We start from the raw sequence: 17,835 nt of genomic DNA, 5'->3' as shown, positions 1-17,835 counted from the left end.
CACAACTGTTTGTCTCTTGTTTTCCCTTGTCTACATTCCTCTTCTTAAGCAGTGTTAACAGACAAGCCTTGGGAGTTGGAGCTTGTGGGCTTTTTCTCATCTAATGTGACAAACTAACGCTTATGGAGTTGGAATATTTACTGCAGCGGCCTGAAAAATGCTGGAAAATAAATCAATTAATGCAGAGAGAGGAGCTGCAGTGAACAGTGCTGTCGCTCCTTTTTCACTCTGTGTCTGTTTTTCTCACCGAGTGCAACAAATGGCTGCATTAAGCAGTTGCATTTCAAAGCGCTCCAAACCTTGCTCTGCTTTATTTTTTATTTTTTTAAACCACTGAGGAGCTTTGTAAGCAGTAGAGACATACTAAGCCAGATAAATGAAGATCCCTTTGTCATTCTAAACACCAAAAGGGATCAGGGGACATTAGAAATGGAGCTGCGTTTACATGTGTTCTGTGTATATAAGAAGACAGCCAGACAAAAGTCAGTAGCTCTTTTTTTTGTCTCTCTTTTGACTGAGACAATTATCTCTGGGTCAGTCTTGCCGTAACACACTCACAGAAATCAAACAGATGTAAGCATGTTGGATATACAATATTTGAATGTATTACTTGGTGGTTTTATAATATTATCTGACCTTCGACTTTTGAGATTCACCCTGTCCTAAGAGCTACAGCGGATGAAACCAGATCTCAGTTGCAATTATTTTTGAGTGACCTTTTTTTTATTAAAACAAAATGAGTTTGTTTGGCTGCTCTGTAAATAAACACTCCTGTTGTTGTTCCGTTGTTTTGCTGTTGTATTAAAAGGCAACCACAGGTGTTGCCAAATAAACCAGGACCAAAATCATGAGAATTACAACTAAAACATTATTCCAATGTGAGCTCATCCTTTTTCATTTGCAGGGACCATAGACCACATACTGTAGCCTAACTTCTCATTTTCCATAGTCATTGCTTATGCTGCTCAGAGTAGAGTTATATATGAGATAAACTTATATCTGAGTGCTGTGAATAAAGCATTTCAGTCTCTGTGTGTGTGTAAGATAAAAAAAAATTCTCTCACACCTTTGTCTGGAGGCACATGACTATTGCCTTTCTTAGCACGTAGAGCCAGTGCTGAATCTTTCATGACCTGAAAGCTATTGGATTAAGTTGATATTTGCTGGATTGTCATTCTCTAAGCAGACGTATGCAGGGAAAATGTCAAAGACAAGAGGCGCTTTACTTGTGACAAATGACAAGAGAAGCCTTCAGAGTGACTGAGTGTGCACATCTTCCAGACTATGAATTACAATGACTGACTTTAAGGTGGCTTGTTTTTTACAGAATAAAATATAAACATAGGGCTTTCCAAATTAAAATGGACAACCAGCATTCTTCCCTTCTATGGTTTTACTCAGCTTTTAAGGCTTAAATGGGATATAAACAGACAGGCAGACCTTATCTAAAAAGGGCCAGATGCTATAAAGCAGTGATCCTGACCAGCATTTATCCCCAGGGGGTACTTCTGCAGTTGTGAGGGGGTACGTGGAAAAATTGTAGAGTAGTGCTGCTAATTTGAAGAAAACAGAAATAAACAGCAGAACACTATGTGCTGAGTGAGTGTGGTGGAAACTAGATAGTGAGGTAGCAAAGTAATGGATAAACTATTGAAATACTTTAAAATAAACAAAATTGGAACATGGTATGGAGGGGTGCTTGAGTTCATCTCACAGAGCTGTGGCAATATAACTCACAAGAGAAGAGCATGAAGATGAAAGTCTAAGTCTTTCTCCTGACTGAACTGGCAACATAAGTCACAGAGCAGACTGTCACTAAGCAGACTAGCATGACAAATGACTGCAGGAAGCTCCTTCTCAGTCTTGTCTAAAAACACAGGGGTTTCTATGGCTCTAAATTACCGCTCCCGGACCGGTCCACGCACCCTTTTCCTTTCAAGTGGGCTAATTCATACAAGGCCGAGACAGGATATAATGGCCCCCAACTTCCTCAACCGCATGTGCTGACATCCAGAGATGTGATATCACATAAGGCTCTGTCTGTTTAACTATACTGTGATGATCAAGTGTGTGCTCTGAAGCTGAATGTGTGAATTCTAGATCACATGACGGGAACCGCTGAACTTGTTTCTCTTTGGGATTTTGTATTTGCATAAGCATATCGAGGCAGCAGTTCACAGCCATGGACTATACAGAGTTTCCATATTATATTCAGCTGTATCACTGTTTGCCAGGAACAACAGTAATATAACATAATGTCAGTATGATGGGTAATACATAGTATGTTGTAAATTGAATTTACAGTGCAGGTGTGTGTGTGTGTGTGTGTGTGTGTGTGTGTGTGTGTGTGTGTGTGTGTGTGTGTGTGCATTTCCATGATAAGTGCTAACAGGCTCACCAGCCCAGTACTTACATCTGGTCTGAGGCTGGCTGCACGCTCATACTGCTTCTCGGCCGCCTCATTTAGACTGGCCTGCCTGAAGAAAAAGAAGAACAGAGGGAAGGGATGTGAATAATATTGTTCTTATAAAAATGCCTGATAATTGTATTCATCCATTTTGTCCTGTACGACTAATCACACGAATTACTGTAATTAGAATTAACCATTCATTTGACTGTGTTAATTGGTGATGTTACTTCTCATTTTCATCGGAATAGTCAGGGTCACTGCACGTTACAATTTGGTTAACCTTACCAAAGTTATACACAGTATACTGATCTCAATTAAAGCCTCTTTCCTTACACAACATAAACATTTAGCAGCTCATTAGACTCAAAATGTGCCAAAGTAAGCTTAAAAGGCATATGGATGTTCAAATTATACAGACAATTTTCTTTAAATCATGTACTATTTTTATTGCATATTTACTGACTGGCTAATTCTAAGGGTTATTATTAACACACAAGTGTTTCACATCAAACCATTTAACTCTGCACTCAGATATCATATCCTTTTGGGCAATTTGAGATTAATTTCTAATTGAATAACAATAGTTCACGACAACATTATCTTACTCTTTGTTCCTGCAGGCAAAGATGGTTCTTGCCAAGTTAGAAACATGGACTTTCTAGTTTATTCAGAGACTGCTGAATAAAATAAGTACACACTATAATATGGTAGCCACCGGATGGTACAGCTCATCTTGTAAAAGACTTGCAAAAAATCATTAAGAAACAATGCTCTGTGACAAGTGATTAATCTCTTTGGTAAGTAGCTGTGTAAGAACTGATAACGTAGCTTGCAGCTCATGTTGGGGCATCAATTCACCCCACTATGACTTTATCCAAAGAAAACATGAACCAAACTTTGCTGCACCAAAGTTAATCAAGTTAATCAAGTCAAAGAAACCATGATTTCCTGACATGGTAACTGATATTTATAAGCTCAGGATTCAAATAAAATATATCTTCAATAGTCATCATCTTAAAGTGTCCTTCTTTGGTTTTAGTTTTCTTTAGTAAAGTGCTAGAAAGTCATTAAATGACTGAGAAAGATTCAGGTTTAGAGGAAAGCATCATCTAGCACAGAGGGAAACGTTAAAAGTCATTCTCATTCTGAAAAGAAAAATATCCCCCCTTCTCTTTAGCAGCTTTCGCTTTAAATCCAGCTAATGACAGGTGTGTGTCTCAGTTATTCAACCCTTTTTAATCTGCTTGGACTCATGTCTCAGCTGTAAATATCCAGTCAGACCAGCATAATCTGTCATTTAGATTTACTCTTATGTTTCCAAGCGCAAACCTCATCCAAAGCCTGAGACTTTTAACTCTGTACAAATCCTCTGTGGTGCTTTTATAGTGGATGCTAGAGAGCTGTAATGACTTTGCCAGATATGTAGAGCAAAAAGGAATTAAGGCACACTGCTCCAATATTCCCTTCAGTTGCTGGGAGTAGAGGACATTTCCAGTCTCTTTTGACACCTTTTAAGACTTATAAGCTGTCTGTGCACGTGCTTGCCAAACTTTAAGGGAAAATTCTCCAATGGCTACTTTATAAACCTCGGACTAAAACATCACCACGATGGACTGAAACTGTACTGCTGTTTATATATGTAATACATAATAGCTTTTATGGCAGCTATTTCCATAGAGAGGACATTTACTATTCTATAACGTTGGTATAATTTATATTTCAAAGATGGTTATTAAATGGCAGTGGTAAAGAACAAACCCACAAATGGTGAAGCAGCACAGAGGCAAACTGGATTTCAAGAACCTCAACATTTCTTGAAATAAACAGTCATTCAATTTTCTGTACTGTATGGCTTTTCAACTAGGGAAACTCCATTTGTAAGCCGTGTTGCTGTATGTCAGCGGTTTAGCCAACCTTAGCATGTGAGCAGCGCTAAAGACCACATCAAACTCTGAGCTGTCCAGCTCCGCAGCTCTCTCTGCCATCTCGGCAGCCTCGCCAAGACGAGACTGCTCCAGCAGAAACTGACCTGGAGAGAGAGGGGAAGAAGGGAGCGCATTTAGTTCAGAGAATGTACAGTACATACTCATAGAGCTGTGCATGGCCATAGACTCATAGCCGAGAGAATTTTAGTTTGTTTGCTTAAACAAATGGCAAACTGATTGAAGTGGTATTATTGAGGGCACGAGAAAGGCACTGAAGCAATGATGGGTAAAGACGGAGACTGAGGGAAACAAAGGAAGATGAATGGAGGTGGTGAAAGGGACGAGTGCCACAGGACATAAAACAAGGGGGCAGAGAAAGTGAGGGAAGAGTGAGACAGTGAAAGAGCGCAGGACTGTTGTTTTGCTCAGCAGCATTTGAGAACACGGGGAAATTTCATGTATTTTCCTGTGGGAGTCTGGCCACCTGGTGCGGCACCCACAAGCGCCTGCCACAGTGGCTATAAATTAACAGCCGAGCCCAGTCGCAGATGTTCCTGAATGTAGGAAGAGAGGGGAATGTGGGGAGGCTCCGTGGAGGTGTGTGGCTTTTATTCTGCTGAAAGCTTTTTGCCTTTGAGTGCAGCTTCCAAAAACAAGCCAAAGCAGAATGTTTAGAACCGGGTCGTATGAGGGACAGTTTGCATTAAAATGTGTTACTGTGAACAATAGCAGGAAAAGGGGGCCATGCCTTTAGCTATCACCCCCTGTGTCCTCACTTCCTTGCACTCTCTCATGTGCGCGTCTTTGTGTGTGCATCCTCTGTGTTACAATGAGGACAGATATCATCAGTCCTTACACACTCACACCTGGAGCTCATCCAGTGAACCTAGGATGGCTAAAGCAGCCAGATTTGCGATAAAAAGGAGAGGACCACACCAAGTAAACATCACATATTGCAAGAAGCTACAAGATAACGCTGAAAAAAGAAAGCAGCCAGATAGGCAGAGAGAGGGAAAGGCTGTAAGGAGGGGAAACAGCTTGGTCCAAAGACAGCAACGCACCCCTCACCGGGAACCAAACTAAACTCAAACCTCAAGATATCCAGCACTGAGAAAGCACCAGGAGGAGAATGGAGAGAGATAAGGAAGAGGAGAAAGGGACAACGCACAATGGTGCTTTCAGCAAGACACGACAGATTTAATTTCCTATGAATATCCTGGAGATAGCGACATGGAGCAGCGAGAAGCCTGTTCCTCCACACTGATATGAAATGCAGCATTAACAGCAGCACAGGAGGAACGTGGTATCATGTTCTTCCCCGTGTTACGAATGGCAAACAGTGTTCTCTGATCCCGTCTCCTCACTCAGATAAACATAGCATACATGCCTAATGTTTGTATGAGTGTTTGCACCATCTGTAAAACCTCACACAGCTCCAACACACTCAGCTCTGATACAAACTGTAAGTCGAATGACGGGGAAATACCACAATAGTTTTTTTGGAAACGTGGTAAAAACATTATGGGAGTCAACATTTCGTAATGTTTACCATCCTTTCATTCCTTCCAAAAGTCTGATCAGCTTACATAAGCAGTGAGCTTGGATACAGAGTGCTTTACAACATGAATTGTAAGAGGACCTGGTATATTTAATGACTCTGGGTGACACTACATGGAGCGGTGGGTAAAAGAGTCTAATGGCTGCTGCCTAATTATTATCCTGACTACAGCTTGCTGCAGCAATGCCTGATCAAAACAGCAGAGTCTATAAGAGCTACACAGCAGAGGGTTGGATTATAAGCAGCCAGGCATGTTTTAGTTGGTAGAAAAGGACTTCAAATGGTATTTTCATTGCTCTCTCAACCACAGGAGACATTTTTGAGGACAGAGGCATCCATATTTTTCTGATTTCAGTATCAATTTTCAAACAGGCTTTGTTAAAAAGGGTTTACAATGTCTATAAGTAAATCTTTTGATATCTCTTCTTACCGTAGTGCATGTAGCAGTTTCCTTTTGTTGGGTCTAGCTGAATGGCTCTCAGAAAGTATTTCTCTGCTTCTGTCTTCTGTCCCTAAAGGGAGGAAAAAGGATGGAAATCATTGTTTACACCTGATATTTTTCTTTTTGTTTTGTGAGAAGATTTTTGGAGATGGCACAGGGCACTTTTTGCAGTGCTCACTTCCACCGGCCTTAGACGAGAGCTGGATACCGTAAAAGTTTGACAACTTGTGACGGAAACGTGTTGACAAAACCTCGGCTACAAAAAGTCTTTGTATTTCACTGTATCTGCTTCGAATTGTGCTCTGACATGCATCAGTTCAGGCACGGTAACCCTGCTGTTAAGTTTCAGCAGGAAACTGATGCTCATAAAGAACAGAGTACCCCTCCTCCCATGCTTAACCTTTAAAGGAAAACCTCCAAGGTGTGTGTGTGTGTGTGTGTGTACCTGAAACCATACTAAGCAAGATATTGCTTCTGTGCATGAGGCTCAATTTCTCCACCTCTTTTGTTTCATGCTTCAGCACTGATGGCTTCCATATTGCTGTATTGGACTTGCCATGCAAAAAGAAATGAGAGGACTGGGCATATTAGGTTTGCTTCATTACGTTTTTCCCATGCCCACAATCGCTTTAAATGAGTGAGCGAGTATGGGGCCTAGATGGCTTATTTCACATTTTCTTTGGCTCTTTTCTTTTTACATTCAATTAAACCTTTTCCCCAGCCATCCATCAGAACTGAAAGTAGACATGTTCAGTCAAGTCAGGTTGGAAAAAAAGTATGTAGTCTTGTGTTTTTGCATCAATATCTTCCACAATGAGAGTTGAGTTGGTGGTTAGCATTACTGCTCAATGTATCTAGATACAAAGCTGAGGTTAAATGCACAAATCAGCTTAGTGCTGACCAACTACACAGCACTACAGCACATGTGGGGGTGAACCACAGTACAAGACTCCAATTTGACCTTTCCTCCCCACGTCTGTATTGTCGACCGACTCCGACAGGATGGCCAAAAATGTAGCCGATGGAGTGATTCAATAAGGAAGCAGAGTAATTGCATTATAAGCCTGTCCACTGGCCCATTGTCCAGGGTCCATCCAATCTCCTGTTCCTTAAGCCCTGTAGTAGTGGAGGGGGCCTCTCTGTGAGTCAGGTCCCGGTATGGATCTGAAGCCCCGAGCCTGAGGGAGCGCAGCAGCTGTCCAGCCATGCTGGGTGACTCTAATCTGAACCTGTGCTTTAGGTGTGTGTGTTTGTGTGTGTGTGCTATGTATATCTTCGAATCTTTCAACACAGAGGGGAAATGATCAGAACTAAGATTTAAAGCCCGTGAGGGTTGCAGCTGCAAGTGTGTAGGAGTGTTTGAGAGAAAGGCGCAGCAGGTTGGTTGTGTCTTCAGTCAGTACCCGAGGCTGTGGAAGGAAAGAGGTCAAACATCTCTAAGGAGGTTGCAAAGGGCACACGGTTCAGCTCCCACATCTAAACCTGACTCAGCTGTGAACACATCTGTTGTCACATAAATGTGTTTTTGTTTTCATGGAATGGGAGAGGTAGTGGGAGGAAAGGAAGTGTGAGTTTTTCTGCAGCAAAAAAAAAAGGAAAAACAAAAGAAAAAAACAGTATAAATGTGGGGTAACATTTAGGAGAAGTTGGGCAAACTTGCGTGCCCTTGGTGTCCTTTCACACTCACACAGATACACACAGTGACAACACACAGATAATCTGGAACTCATCCAGTCGCAGAGAGATTTCATCTACACCAGACAAACTCCCCATGTCTGTGACCTTCAGACATCAGACATGAATTTGTGAAGCTGCGATATAGCTGTTTTTTTTTTTCTTTTAAGTTGTTTGGCATCGGTCCTGAGTGAGGGTCAATCCAAGGTCACCCACAAGATGGTTAATGCAACATTTCTTTCTCTCTTAATATCTTCTTTCACGCTGACTTTCATCCAGCAAGTGGTGCTAGAGGTCAAACACCTTATTCATGAATGCATCACAGTTCCCGCTTGACGTGTGATCAGGGGAGAGCCGTTTGTTTAGCATGCACCTTTCACAGTCAGAAGCTCTCACCTCATAACAATTATCGCAGTTCCTCAGGTGCTGCAGAGGAATCGATAGGATGGGTCTGCCTTGCTGCAGTGTTCCATAAGTCACTCAATATGTATTATTCATCACCCGACTCTGCCACTTCAGGTCCCATTTAATTACACTCTGCCAGGTAGTTAACCACTGCAGTCCTTACTAAGACAGTGCTTTTGCCTTGTCTCATGGTTCCTCCTGTGTGTGTATGTGTGTGTGTGTAACTAGACTTACAATGATGGACAGGAGTTTGCCATAAGTGAGGTGGGCAGGGATATGGTCTGGCTTGGCCCTGAGGGACTCTCTGTACCAGTGGCCTGCTTCCTCGAGCCTGTTCAGCCTCATATAGGCCTCTCCTGAAACAGAACACAGATCAGGAGTTCTTTTTAGCATAATAATGATAAATTTAAAAAAAAAAACTCAATAAAAACCTTAGAAACTAGGATCCAAATTTTCCATGTTGCCTGTTAAAAATGTGAATTATGGCTGTGAAGGAAGGTGAAGGAACATCCTTGCCTCTTACCCATAGGATCAGAATCTTAAAACACAGTTTTAAGCAAACTGTTGAGACTGAAACTCTGAGATTCTGTTTGATCTAACAACATGCTGTTGGCCCCTTTGGGAAAAACGACATGAGTCCCCTGGACATCACACTAATACAAACACTGACCTCCTTCAACCCCTCTCTCCATCTGACAGTTCCTATTCTTATTCAGCTTGTCCCAGGAATCCATGCTGACATCTCCCTGCGATCTCAACTATGCCGCCAGGATGAGCTTCCAATAATGTAATTAGTGTTATAATAACAAAGAGAGGGACGTGATTTATTATATGGATTAGCTTCAATTCTCTCCTCGAGGACACAAAGTCTGTCCTCACATTTATGAGCTACAGTGTTGAAATCCAACAGGTGGCTCAAGTTCTCTGAAGGTTTTGTTTGGCAACAAGTTCATGTCGATTTGTTTAATTCAATTCAGAGCTCAAATAAAATGAAAGACCAGCATCTAAAAAGGAAACAAACACATCAGATTCACCACTGAAGCTCAAGCCAAACTTGACCCAGGGCTACACTGTTTTTACTCACATCACAAACACTCCCAATGTTGTTCTTCACAGCTGATACAAATTTAATTATATACACCATATGGTTAAAATACTAATTAACATTTCAAAGCAGGTATCAACAAAGTAGTGAATTTTTAATCCTGCAGCTGCCGCTGGTGTATTCCAAACACAGATTCAGGGTGAAACAGGCTCCAACAGTAGCTTACCCATCATGTTGAAAAGGCTGTGTGGTGCAAACTGCCTGGGCATTTTCTGCACTGCTTCCTTATACATAGACAGGGCCTCCTGTAAAGGCAAAAAAAAAAAAGTGAACCTAGTGAACCTTACTTTGTGCAAAACAGATTTTAGCACAATCTACAACCACTAACCTCCTGCTGGCCCTGTTCATGGAGCAGTTTTCCCAGGTTGTACAGGCAGCTGGTGACGGAGCTCTTATGGGCGTGGGGATCTTTCAAGTTCTCATCAGGAATGTCGGCACAAGTAAGGAAGGTGCGTTTGGCCTCTTCCAGGTTGCCCTGGTTCATCAGGATGATTCCTGTGTTCAAGTAGGCCGCTGCGAGAAAGAGGGGAGCGAAAGAGGGGGTGTTAAAAGAATGATGGATGCAAAAATTCAAAACACAATATTAGAATGAAGGAGGTCAAAGGCAGATAAAATTACCATGAGAAAAGAAAGTAAGAAATGAAAATAAATTAGGCCAAAAAGGGATTAAGACAGAGAAGAAACAAAGATAAGTTATCAAGCTGGAATAGCACAGTAGAAACCTGTCCTCTCTCATAAAATTGTCCTTGGTACAGTAAATGACGGAACCTCATCACACATGCGAGAGCCCTCAAGCATGAGATTGAATCTCATCACTCCCCTGTCAAGCTGAAATGGCCTGAATATGGCCAAATATCCAAATGGGTGTGTAAAAGATACATGTAATTCAGCATTAAATTTGGAACATAATGGTGATCCAATAACGGATCTCATTAGACTCGTTTTTAAAGTTTACTTACATGCCAGTGTTGGCCGACTCCCAATGGCCAGTTTGTAATAATGCAGCGCTTCAGCAAAGCGCTCATTCTCCTGCAGCAGCAAACCTCTGACACACACAAAATGCGAAAATGTGAGACATTTTACAATTTATCTTGTTATTTCAAATCTGTGAAGGTAAACTAAGCTTTAACCACAATCAGAGCCCCTTTGGGTGAATGCTAAGAATTGAAAACACAGCAGCTTCTGTGCATCTTATCAAAAATACCAATGCATAACCCCAATATACCCAGCCATCCATCATGTTCAAATAACACCTCCATTTTAAAGAATGCAAAAACACCGTTGTTCGGTTTCCACCTCTCTCTCTCTCTCTATGTTGCTCTGCCAGCTTCCTGACACTCGTAACTTGAGAGGGAACAGAGAAGCGGGGAGAAAAACAGTGTCAGCACGAGAGCAAGGGACACGGGTCTGCTATGAGGTTTTGGCACTTTTGAGACCTTACATTGCAGGATTGGAAGTGGCTTTGTGTTCTCTGCAAACCCTGCAAACCACGACTAATCAAATCAGTTGCAGAAGGTACAAAGAGCCACCAGGGACACACAAAGTTATTTCCTCTTTGTCACACTCTTGCATCATGCCTTGTTCTGTGTCTCACTTGCTTCTTCTCCTCCTGTATTAGATCTATTTTTGTTCCGCCTTCTTTAAGTTCTTCCTGTCTGTCACTCTCTCTGTTTTCACGCTTTCTCCCCTCTTCCCTTCTTTCTCTCTGCCTTGCTTGTTCTGCCACTGTGATCTCAGGTGATGGATGGGAGGAATCAGAACTCATTCGTGTCAAGACTTTGCAAACAGGAGGAGGGGGAACGGTCATCTCAGAACACTTACAGGTTATACAACATGTCAGCCATGTTCCCTCGGTAGTGCAGAGCGTTTCTGTACGCCTTCTCTGCCTCCGCCATCTTGCCCTGGTTCTTCAGTACGTTCCCCAAGTTTCCCCAGGCTATGAGAGATGTGTCAGTCAAAAGTTACACTTTCAGTGGAAAAACACAGTGTCGGTATTCATTTAAAAATACTGTTATTGCTGTAAAACAGCCAAAATAAACAACCGCAACCAGTTATTTAAATCGCAAATAATTTGTGTGTGTAGTTACACTGCTTCTTTTCACTAATATAAGGTTATTTAGCTTTACATATGTATGTAAATAACTATTACTAAGTCAGTCTTTCATGAATGAACAGACGATCATATCACTGTTCTCTCTACTAGTAGTGGAAAAACTCCATGGGGTCCCTTCAAGTTAGGAAATTGAAGAATTGTTTTTGTGAACACAGTCACTGTGGCCACAAGTGGGATAACTATCAGTTACTCTGTAAGTTCAATCTTCCATTTTTAAGAAGACGTGTTATTTTAGTCTTGTTTTAAATCAAATCAATATAAGTAAACAAGAACTGGACCAAGAGTTCCCTCCCAGCTTTCGGTGCTACACAGCCCCCACTGACGACTGGCGCCCTTCTCTTACCTTTAGCGGGATTTACACTGATCCCAGACTTGTAGAGATTCTCCTCATTGTTCCAGTCCCTGTTTCTTTGAACAGTTCTGAGTCCATTCAGCAGCACTAGTCCCATACAGAGACTCAACAGTAAGGCCTTGCAGGCTCTAGTTCTCAGTCTGACATACAAGGTTCTTGCACCCGCAGCAACCAGTAAACAAAAGCCTATACTGGGAATGTATAGTACCCTCTCTGCAATTACAAAACCAACATAAAAGAATAAGTTGGCGGCTGGGATGAAAGGCAATGACAGAATGCTTAATGAAAATAGTACTAGGTTTTCTGTACGGGGCAGGGATGTCCGTGGAGGGCAGTGGTGAAGTCCAGCTGACCCGTTCAGGGTGGTCTTTGGCGGCCCCTGGTCTGTGTTATGGTTTGTGTCAGGAGCATGGTAACCATTCCCGTTAGTGATTGATTTCCCATTAGTGACATGGGCTTTCCCATTGGTCTCCTTGGTTTTGGAGGTGGAACTATGAAGGCCAAAGAAAGCCAGAAGCATAAATCCACCATAAAAGGCAACAGTGTGAAGGTTCCTCCAGTCAGCCAAGGATCTGACCAAGGGCACGGCGTCCATGGACCAATCGAAGCTGAGCTTGTCGGGGCAAAGCAGGAGCCAGGCGTTGGCGGCAGGCAGGTGGAGGAATGTCAGTGTTCGAGTGAGAAAATGTGGCGAGTCAGCTGCAGGGTTGTCAGAGTTGGAGAAGTTGGGAGGCTTATTGCCCATCCAGTAAAGACGAGCTGACAGTAGAATCACTCCCCAGGAAGCAAGAATACCGAGACTCAGCAGAACACTGATGTTCTTTTTCTGGAAGTGAGAAGAAAAAAAATTATGTTAAAGTAAAACACCTAAATCAACATTTTGGTCAAAGCCACAGCGTTTTGTCTGTGTTCCAGGGCACCTGAAGTTGTTTTCATTTAGAGAACTATTTTTAATTTCTGTCAGGTTTTTCAAGATCTGGATCAGAGGAACATTAGTCCTGTAAATCTATTTTTTAATCTCTGAGGATGGCCAGAAATTAAGATACACATTCCTTTCTCTGTGATAGTGTGCATCACTATGAACATTCATGGGTCGGATTTATAAATCCACCTTTGCAAAAAGAAAAAAAGAATGAAAAAACTCCCTGATTTATCATTTTAGTGTTTCGGTATATAGAAAAAGAAACTATATAAAACAGTCTCTGGAATGTTTTTGATAGCTGCCTGGAGCTAAAACCGCACTCATGTACAATTATACAGTTCTCTGTCACAGTGGCATACTTCTCAAAATTAAAATGCACCACAGCCAGAAACAACACAGCTCTGTTTACATGAAAATAGCAAAATATGACATATTGAGACTGGTGAAAGACACATTGGGATCTGGACAGCTGTGCACATACAGTGGATGTCACTTTTGGTCAGCAACAATATGACTGTTTACATCAAGAAATAATCATTTTCAGTGCAACATTGAAAGTGATGAAAGATGCATTGTTTTGAATTTCACTTTTGGTTTGTCAGTAAATTCTGAGACAAGTCTCAGTGAGACACAGTCAAGAACATTTTATTGAGGATAACAAGGGAAAATCCCCAAATCAAAGATAATAACAGAGCAAAATCAACATATTTCCATATGGATGAGAAGTAAGGATTATTTCTATAATTTTCCATATATACGTAATCTTCTCTCCCTTCAGTTCTGACCTTGTAGGGGTCAACTTTGAAGTAAATTTGAAGCATGAGAGGCTTTGCTCCTAAGTCTTTCCTCGTTGCTTGTCAGGGTTGCAATGAGTGTGACTGGTAATCAGCTTAGGCCTCATTGTGTTGGTATGTAGATGCTGTTTACATCTCATAAGAGCATTAATTCTGTAGCATGATCACAATTAGGTCCTCTGTCACGCAACACCTTTCACTGAACTGTCACAAGTCAACCGGGCACCCGCTGCAACTTGAACCGAATGCTCTCTTTATAAAGCTCCAAGTTTAAATAGCATAAGCTCAAAATTATGTTAAACTCCTAATGGCTCTGTTAATACATACTTGGAAGGAAACGGAGAGAACATTTGATAGGTGACTCTTTGTCTTTGATGCATAAATTAGATCCGAAGCCAAAGTCAGAGACTGTGTGATACTCCCCAGAACCAAACGTATAATTCATTTCAGTTGCTTCAGGATGGGCTGTATAAATGTCTGCAAGCCTGCAATTTGAGTTACAGCTGTAAAGACATGACAAGGATGTATGATGACATCCCTGACCTGTTGACCTCTGGATACTGGTTTGTTAAATTACATTCATTAGTGTCAGTAGGCAGAGAAAAGGGAAGGCGTAGCAGTAAGACCGATGTCAGCGATACACTTTTTGGTTTGTCTGTCAGACTCTCTGCTGTCAGATTTATTCAATACCACATTTTGATATGATACTTTCTGAAATCAATTAGTGCTGAGATCTGATTTAGGGGTGTGTTTTTGCCAAGTAAATCTGATTTCGTTTCTTCAATTAAACACTGATTAAAGTGGAATGTCACGCAGGCAAAGGCTTTTTGACAGAGACAGCCTGGCGCAGTCCTGACCAGAAAGTGTATGTTATTGGTGTTCCTCCCACAGTTTACCTAGTCGACTACATACAACATAACATCATGAATTACGATCACAGAGATGCTGCTCACTTCCTATTTTCTGAGCCCATTTTTTTCTTTCCACGCACCAGTGTAATATGAACTCTGTTTGAACCTGTCCGGGGGGAATCAGAGCTATGTTAGTGCATGCTTGCACACTGTAAGTGCTGTTTTGTGTAGTATCATTGTGCAGGGCAGAAGATGTTTACATATTAGTGGTCTGGTAGTTGTGTTATCAGCACTGGCTTTGATATAACTGATAATTCCCATCAGAGCCTCTATAACTCAAAGTGTTGATCCCGTATAGTCCTGCTTTTGCTTTCATCTCTCAATTGAGTTTACTCCGCTATAGTTATAATTCAGACTCTCTGTATAATCTGTTTTAAATGAATTGCACAATAGGCAGATAAACCTTTTTAAAAGCCACACAGTGCATAAAGAACAAGCTTTCATTTGTCTCATTAATAAACTTTTGACTGAAATATTCCCTCTCTTACAAAGCTTGACTAAGCTCATGTGTGCACTTTCAGGAACTATAACAGAAAACATCAGTTATCCATAACAAACCCATGTTAGGATTAGAATAAGAGGTTTAGCGCTGACTTGCCTGACCTTCTGGCTCCAGTTCAGTTATTGATTGCTCCAGATCTGACATGGAAAAGCATGTTCCTTGGACAGGTTGGCTGAGGTGGGTAGTGTAGGCACAGAACGCCACTTGTCAGGAGTAAAATGGAAAAAAGGCCAGTTCAAGGAGCACTCTGAGAGGCAGTGAGGAACTGAGAGTGAGAAAAAAATTGGATATTGATTTGGAAGCTGAAAGGTGGTACACAAAGGATAAGAGAGAGTGTCTTTTACACAAAGAGGGGGGATGTGCTTATTGATGGATGAGCCCCATATTGCCTGTCAAGGGAGGAAACTGTCTGAGAAATCCAATTTTGCCTGGTATCAGAAGATAAGCCAATTCCGACAAGAGAGTCATTTGTGGTATTTAGGTGAATGAGCTTCATTTTACCCCTCGCCGCCTTGTCTATTTCTAAATCGTTCCTTAATTGACTTCCCGATCAATCTCACACACACACAATTCAAACTGCAGGGTGTGGGCTGGTTCGGCCTTTTTAATGATATATGACCATGAATTCACAAACTCAGCAGTAAATAACAGTCGTTTTCTAGCAAACCACCCAAGATTTCCAATAAGTTAGTTTGTTTAGAGGCAACAAGTTGCAGGTTGGTCACTGAAGCAGGTATGAAATGGAAAGAGTGGAAACCAATACTGCTGAAGTCTGGTGTGACCTTTCCTCTCCACTCGGTAGAGTCATCTGTGGTCTGTAGAAAATAGGTCTTCAATAATTCAACATCACCCTTTTAACAACTCAATCATTCCCTACACAACTACAGCTTCTAATTGCTTTAAAAAGAAAAAAGGTTCTTTAACTTCTCTGCCTTGCTGCTGATTTACTGATTTTCCATTCATGGTGAGAGGAATATTGAAAGGGCGCTCATAGATACCAGCTCCTGCAGGTATTTATGAGTCTGGGAATTAAGTTTGAAAAATAGCTAAACTTAGACAAAATACTTCACACTGCTTGGACCTTTCTGATACCCTGACTCCTGGCAGGAGGAACACAGGTGCAACTAATCACACTACTAATCGCTCTGCCAGTAAGCTAGCACACACAACACCAGGGCAGACATAATTAAGGTTACAAGTTACACCTGTGTTTGACAAGTCCGACCACAAAGAGCAGCAACATTCAATTAAGGAAAATACCAGTATTTTTTAGCCTTGTATTCTTGGTCATTCAGAGTACTGCATATATACTGCATTCTAATAGTCATAGTTTGCTGTTTCAGCAACTAGTATACCACAAAAAAAAAAATTACATTTAATTTTTCTGCTATCTAACACAAATTCTTGTAATACCCCACCAAAAAAAAAAAAAAAAAGTGGGTGAGACAGGAAAGATTTCACTGTTTTCATCTTCACTGGTGTCTTGACTTAAATTCCTGGGAACTAGTTCCAGCTATGATTGATTGGCCTTCATGAGATCTGTGAGTATCCACAGAGGACGGCTGGCATAATCCCCAGCCAACTGTCAACTTTAACATCCCGTTCGCTCCAAGCCTTTGAACCTAACGCTCGTCCACATATCTCCTCCACTTTGGATCCTCATTTGGAAATTCAGCGTCAATTTCTGTAGCTTTCTCTCAGCTACTTTTTACTCTGTTTCAGTTTATTATCCACTTTCTTTCTGGGATTAACCCTTCTCTCACTCTCCATCTCTCTCTCTCTCTTTCTTTCCACACATAAATATACAGTATTAAGCTCCCAAGCCTTCATCTTTTAACAGCGCTATTCATTATTAGCTCCCATTCTATTAATCCCAGAAGTGTGTGGTCTGCCTGTTGACACTGTAGCTTTCAGAGTGTTTAAAACATGCCTGAAGAAACAGCGGGATATGGCTGACTTCACATATGCGCTGTTTAAAGCTGCTGTGGACTGACGCAAAACAGCAGGGGAACAATCTTCCGGACTTCTCTTGTTAAAGTCATGTCCAATTTAAACTTCTCATAACTCTTTCCAACATGCTAAGCCGGTCATGCATGGGATTTTTCCAACTACTTGTCTGAAATTTTTAAATCAAAATCTTATTATCCTCCAATATATTATCAGAAAGAAAACATATTGGTGATCTAATCTTGATAATAGATCACCAAAGTTTAACTGCTAACTAACTTGCTGAGTTAAAGTTGCATTGGGAGCCACATCAGCCTGTTGTGGGGCAATTCTTTCTCACTGACATGTGTATGGAAAGGTCTTTCAACGTTTTGGACACAGTGTGTTTGTACAACACACATCCAGCAGTGCTCATATTTGATGCATTACCAGTGACACACTAAATTGTGATGAAAGGTACAATGAGGCTTTCATCCAGTTCTTTTTCCAGTGTTCTAATGTGTTCTGGATTCTGCTGACTTGGCGCAACTCACCCAAGCCATCAGACAGCAGCATGGCTGGCACTGAGAGGGCTGACTTTGATAGAGTGACCTAATTACCCCTATAGTACTCTTGATGAAAGCCCTGCTGCTGGCACAGAGACCTGTAATGAGATGGGTCACAGGTTGAAGCCTTGCACGGCGTCCATGAAGACAGCTGATTAAAGCAGGAGTGCCACTGGCATTCAAAGAGCTTCCTGTCTGAGTGGTGTCGGGACATCAGTGCCAGAGACGGT

General features: G+C 41.5%; 1 protein-coding gene across 1 annotated transcript in view; it reads right to left on the bottom strand.

Moving 5' to 3' along the window:
• The window catches only part of tmtc2a (transmembrane O-mannosyltransferase targeting cadherins 2a), a 48,620-nt gene that overhangs the window by 2,068 nt on the left and 28,717 nt on the right, over positions 1 to 17,835 (bottom strand). Inside the window, exons 4-12 of the mRNA XM_041030504.1 lie at positions 11,976 to 12,810; positions 11,341 to 11,455; positions 10,479 to 10,564; positions 9,848 to 10,032; positions 9,686 to 9,764; positions 8,649 to 8,770; positions 6,324 to 6,405; positions 4,325 to 4,439; positions 2,414 to 2,477 (exon numbers count right to left, since the gene is read on the bottom strand). Coding sequence (XP_040886438.1) covers positions 2,414 to 2,477; positions 4,325 to 4,439; positions 6,324 to 6,405; positions 8,649 to 8,770; positions 9,686 to 9,764; positions 9,848 to 10,032; positions 10,479 to 10,564; positions 11,341 to 11,455; positions 11,976 to 12,810 — 1,683 coding nt within the window. The remainder of the gene's footprint in view (positions 1 to 2,413; positions 2,478 to 4,324; positions 4,440 to 6,323; positions 6,406 to 8,648; positions 8,771 to 9,685; positions 9,765 to 9,847; positions 10,033 to 10,478; positions 10,565 to 11,340; positions 11,456 to 11,975; positions 12,811 to 17,835) is intronic.

The sequence above is a fragment of the Toxotes jaculatrix genome, chromosome 22, assembly GCF_017976425.1.
Source record: "Toxotes jaculatrix isolate fToxJac2 chromosome 22, fToxJac2.pri, whole genome shotgun sequence".
Taxonomy (NCBI): domain Eukaryota; kingdom Metazoa; phylum Chordata; class Actinopteri; family Toxotidae; genus Toxotes; species Toxotes jaculatrix.
This window is presented reverse-complemented; position numbering and strand designations above follow the sequence as displayed.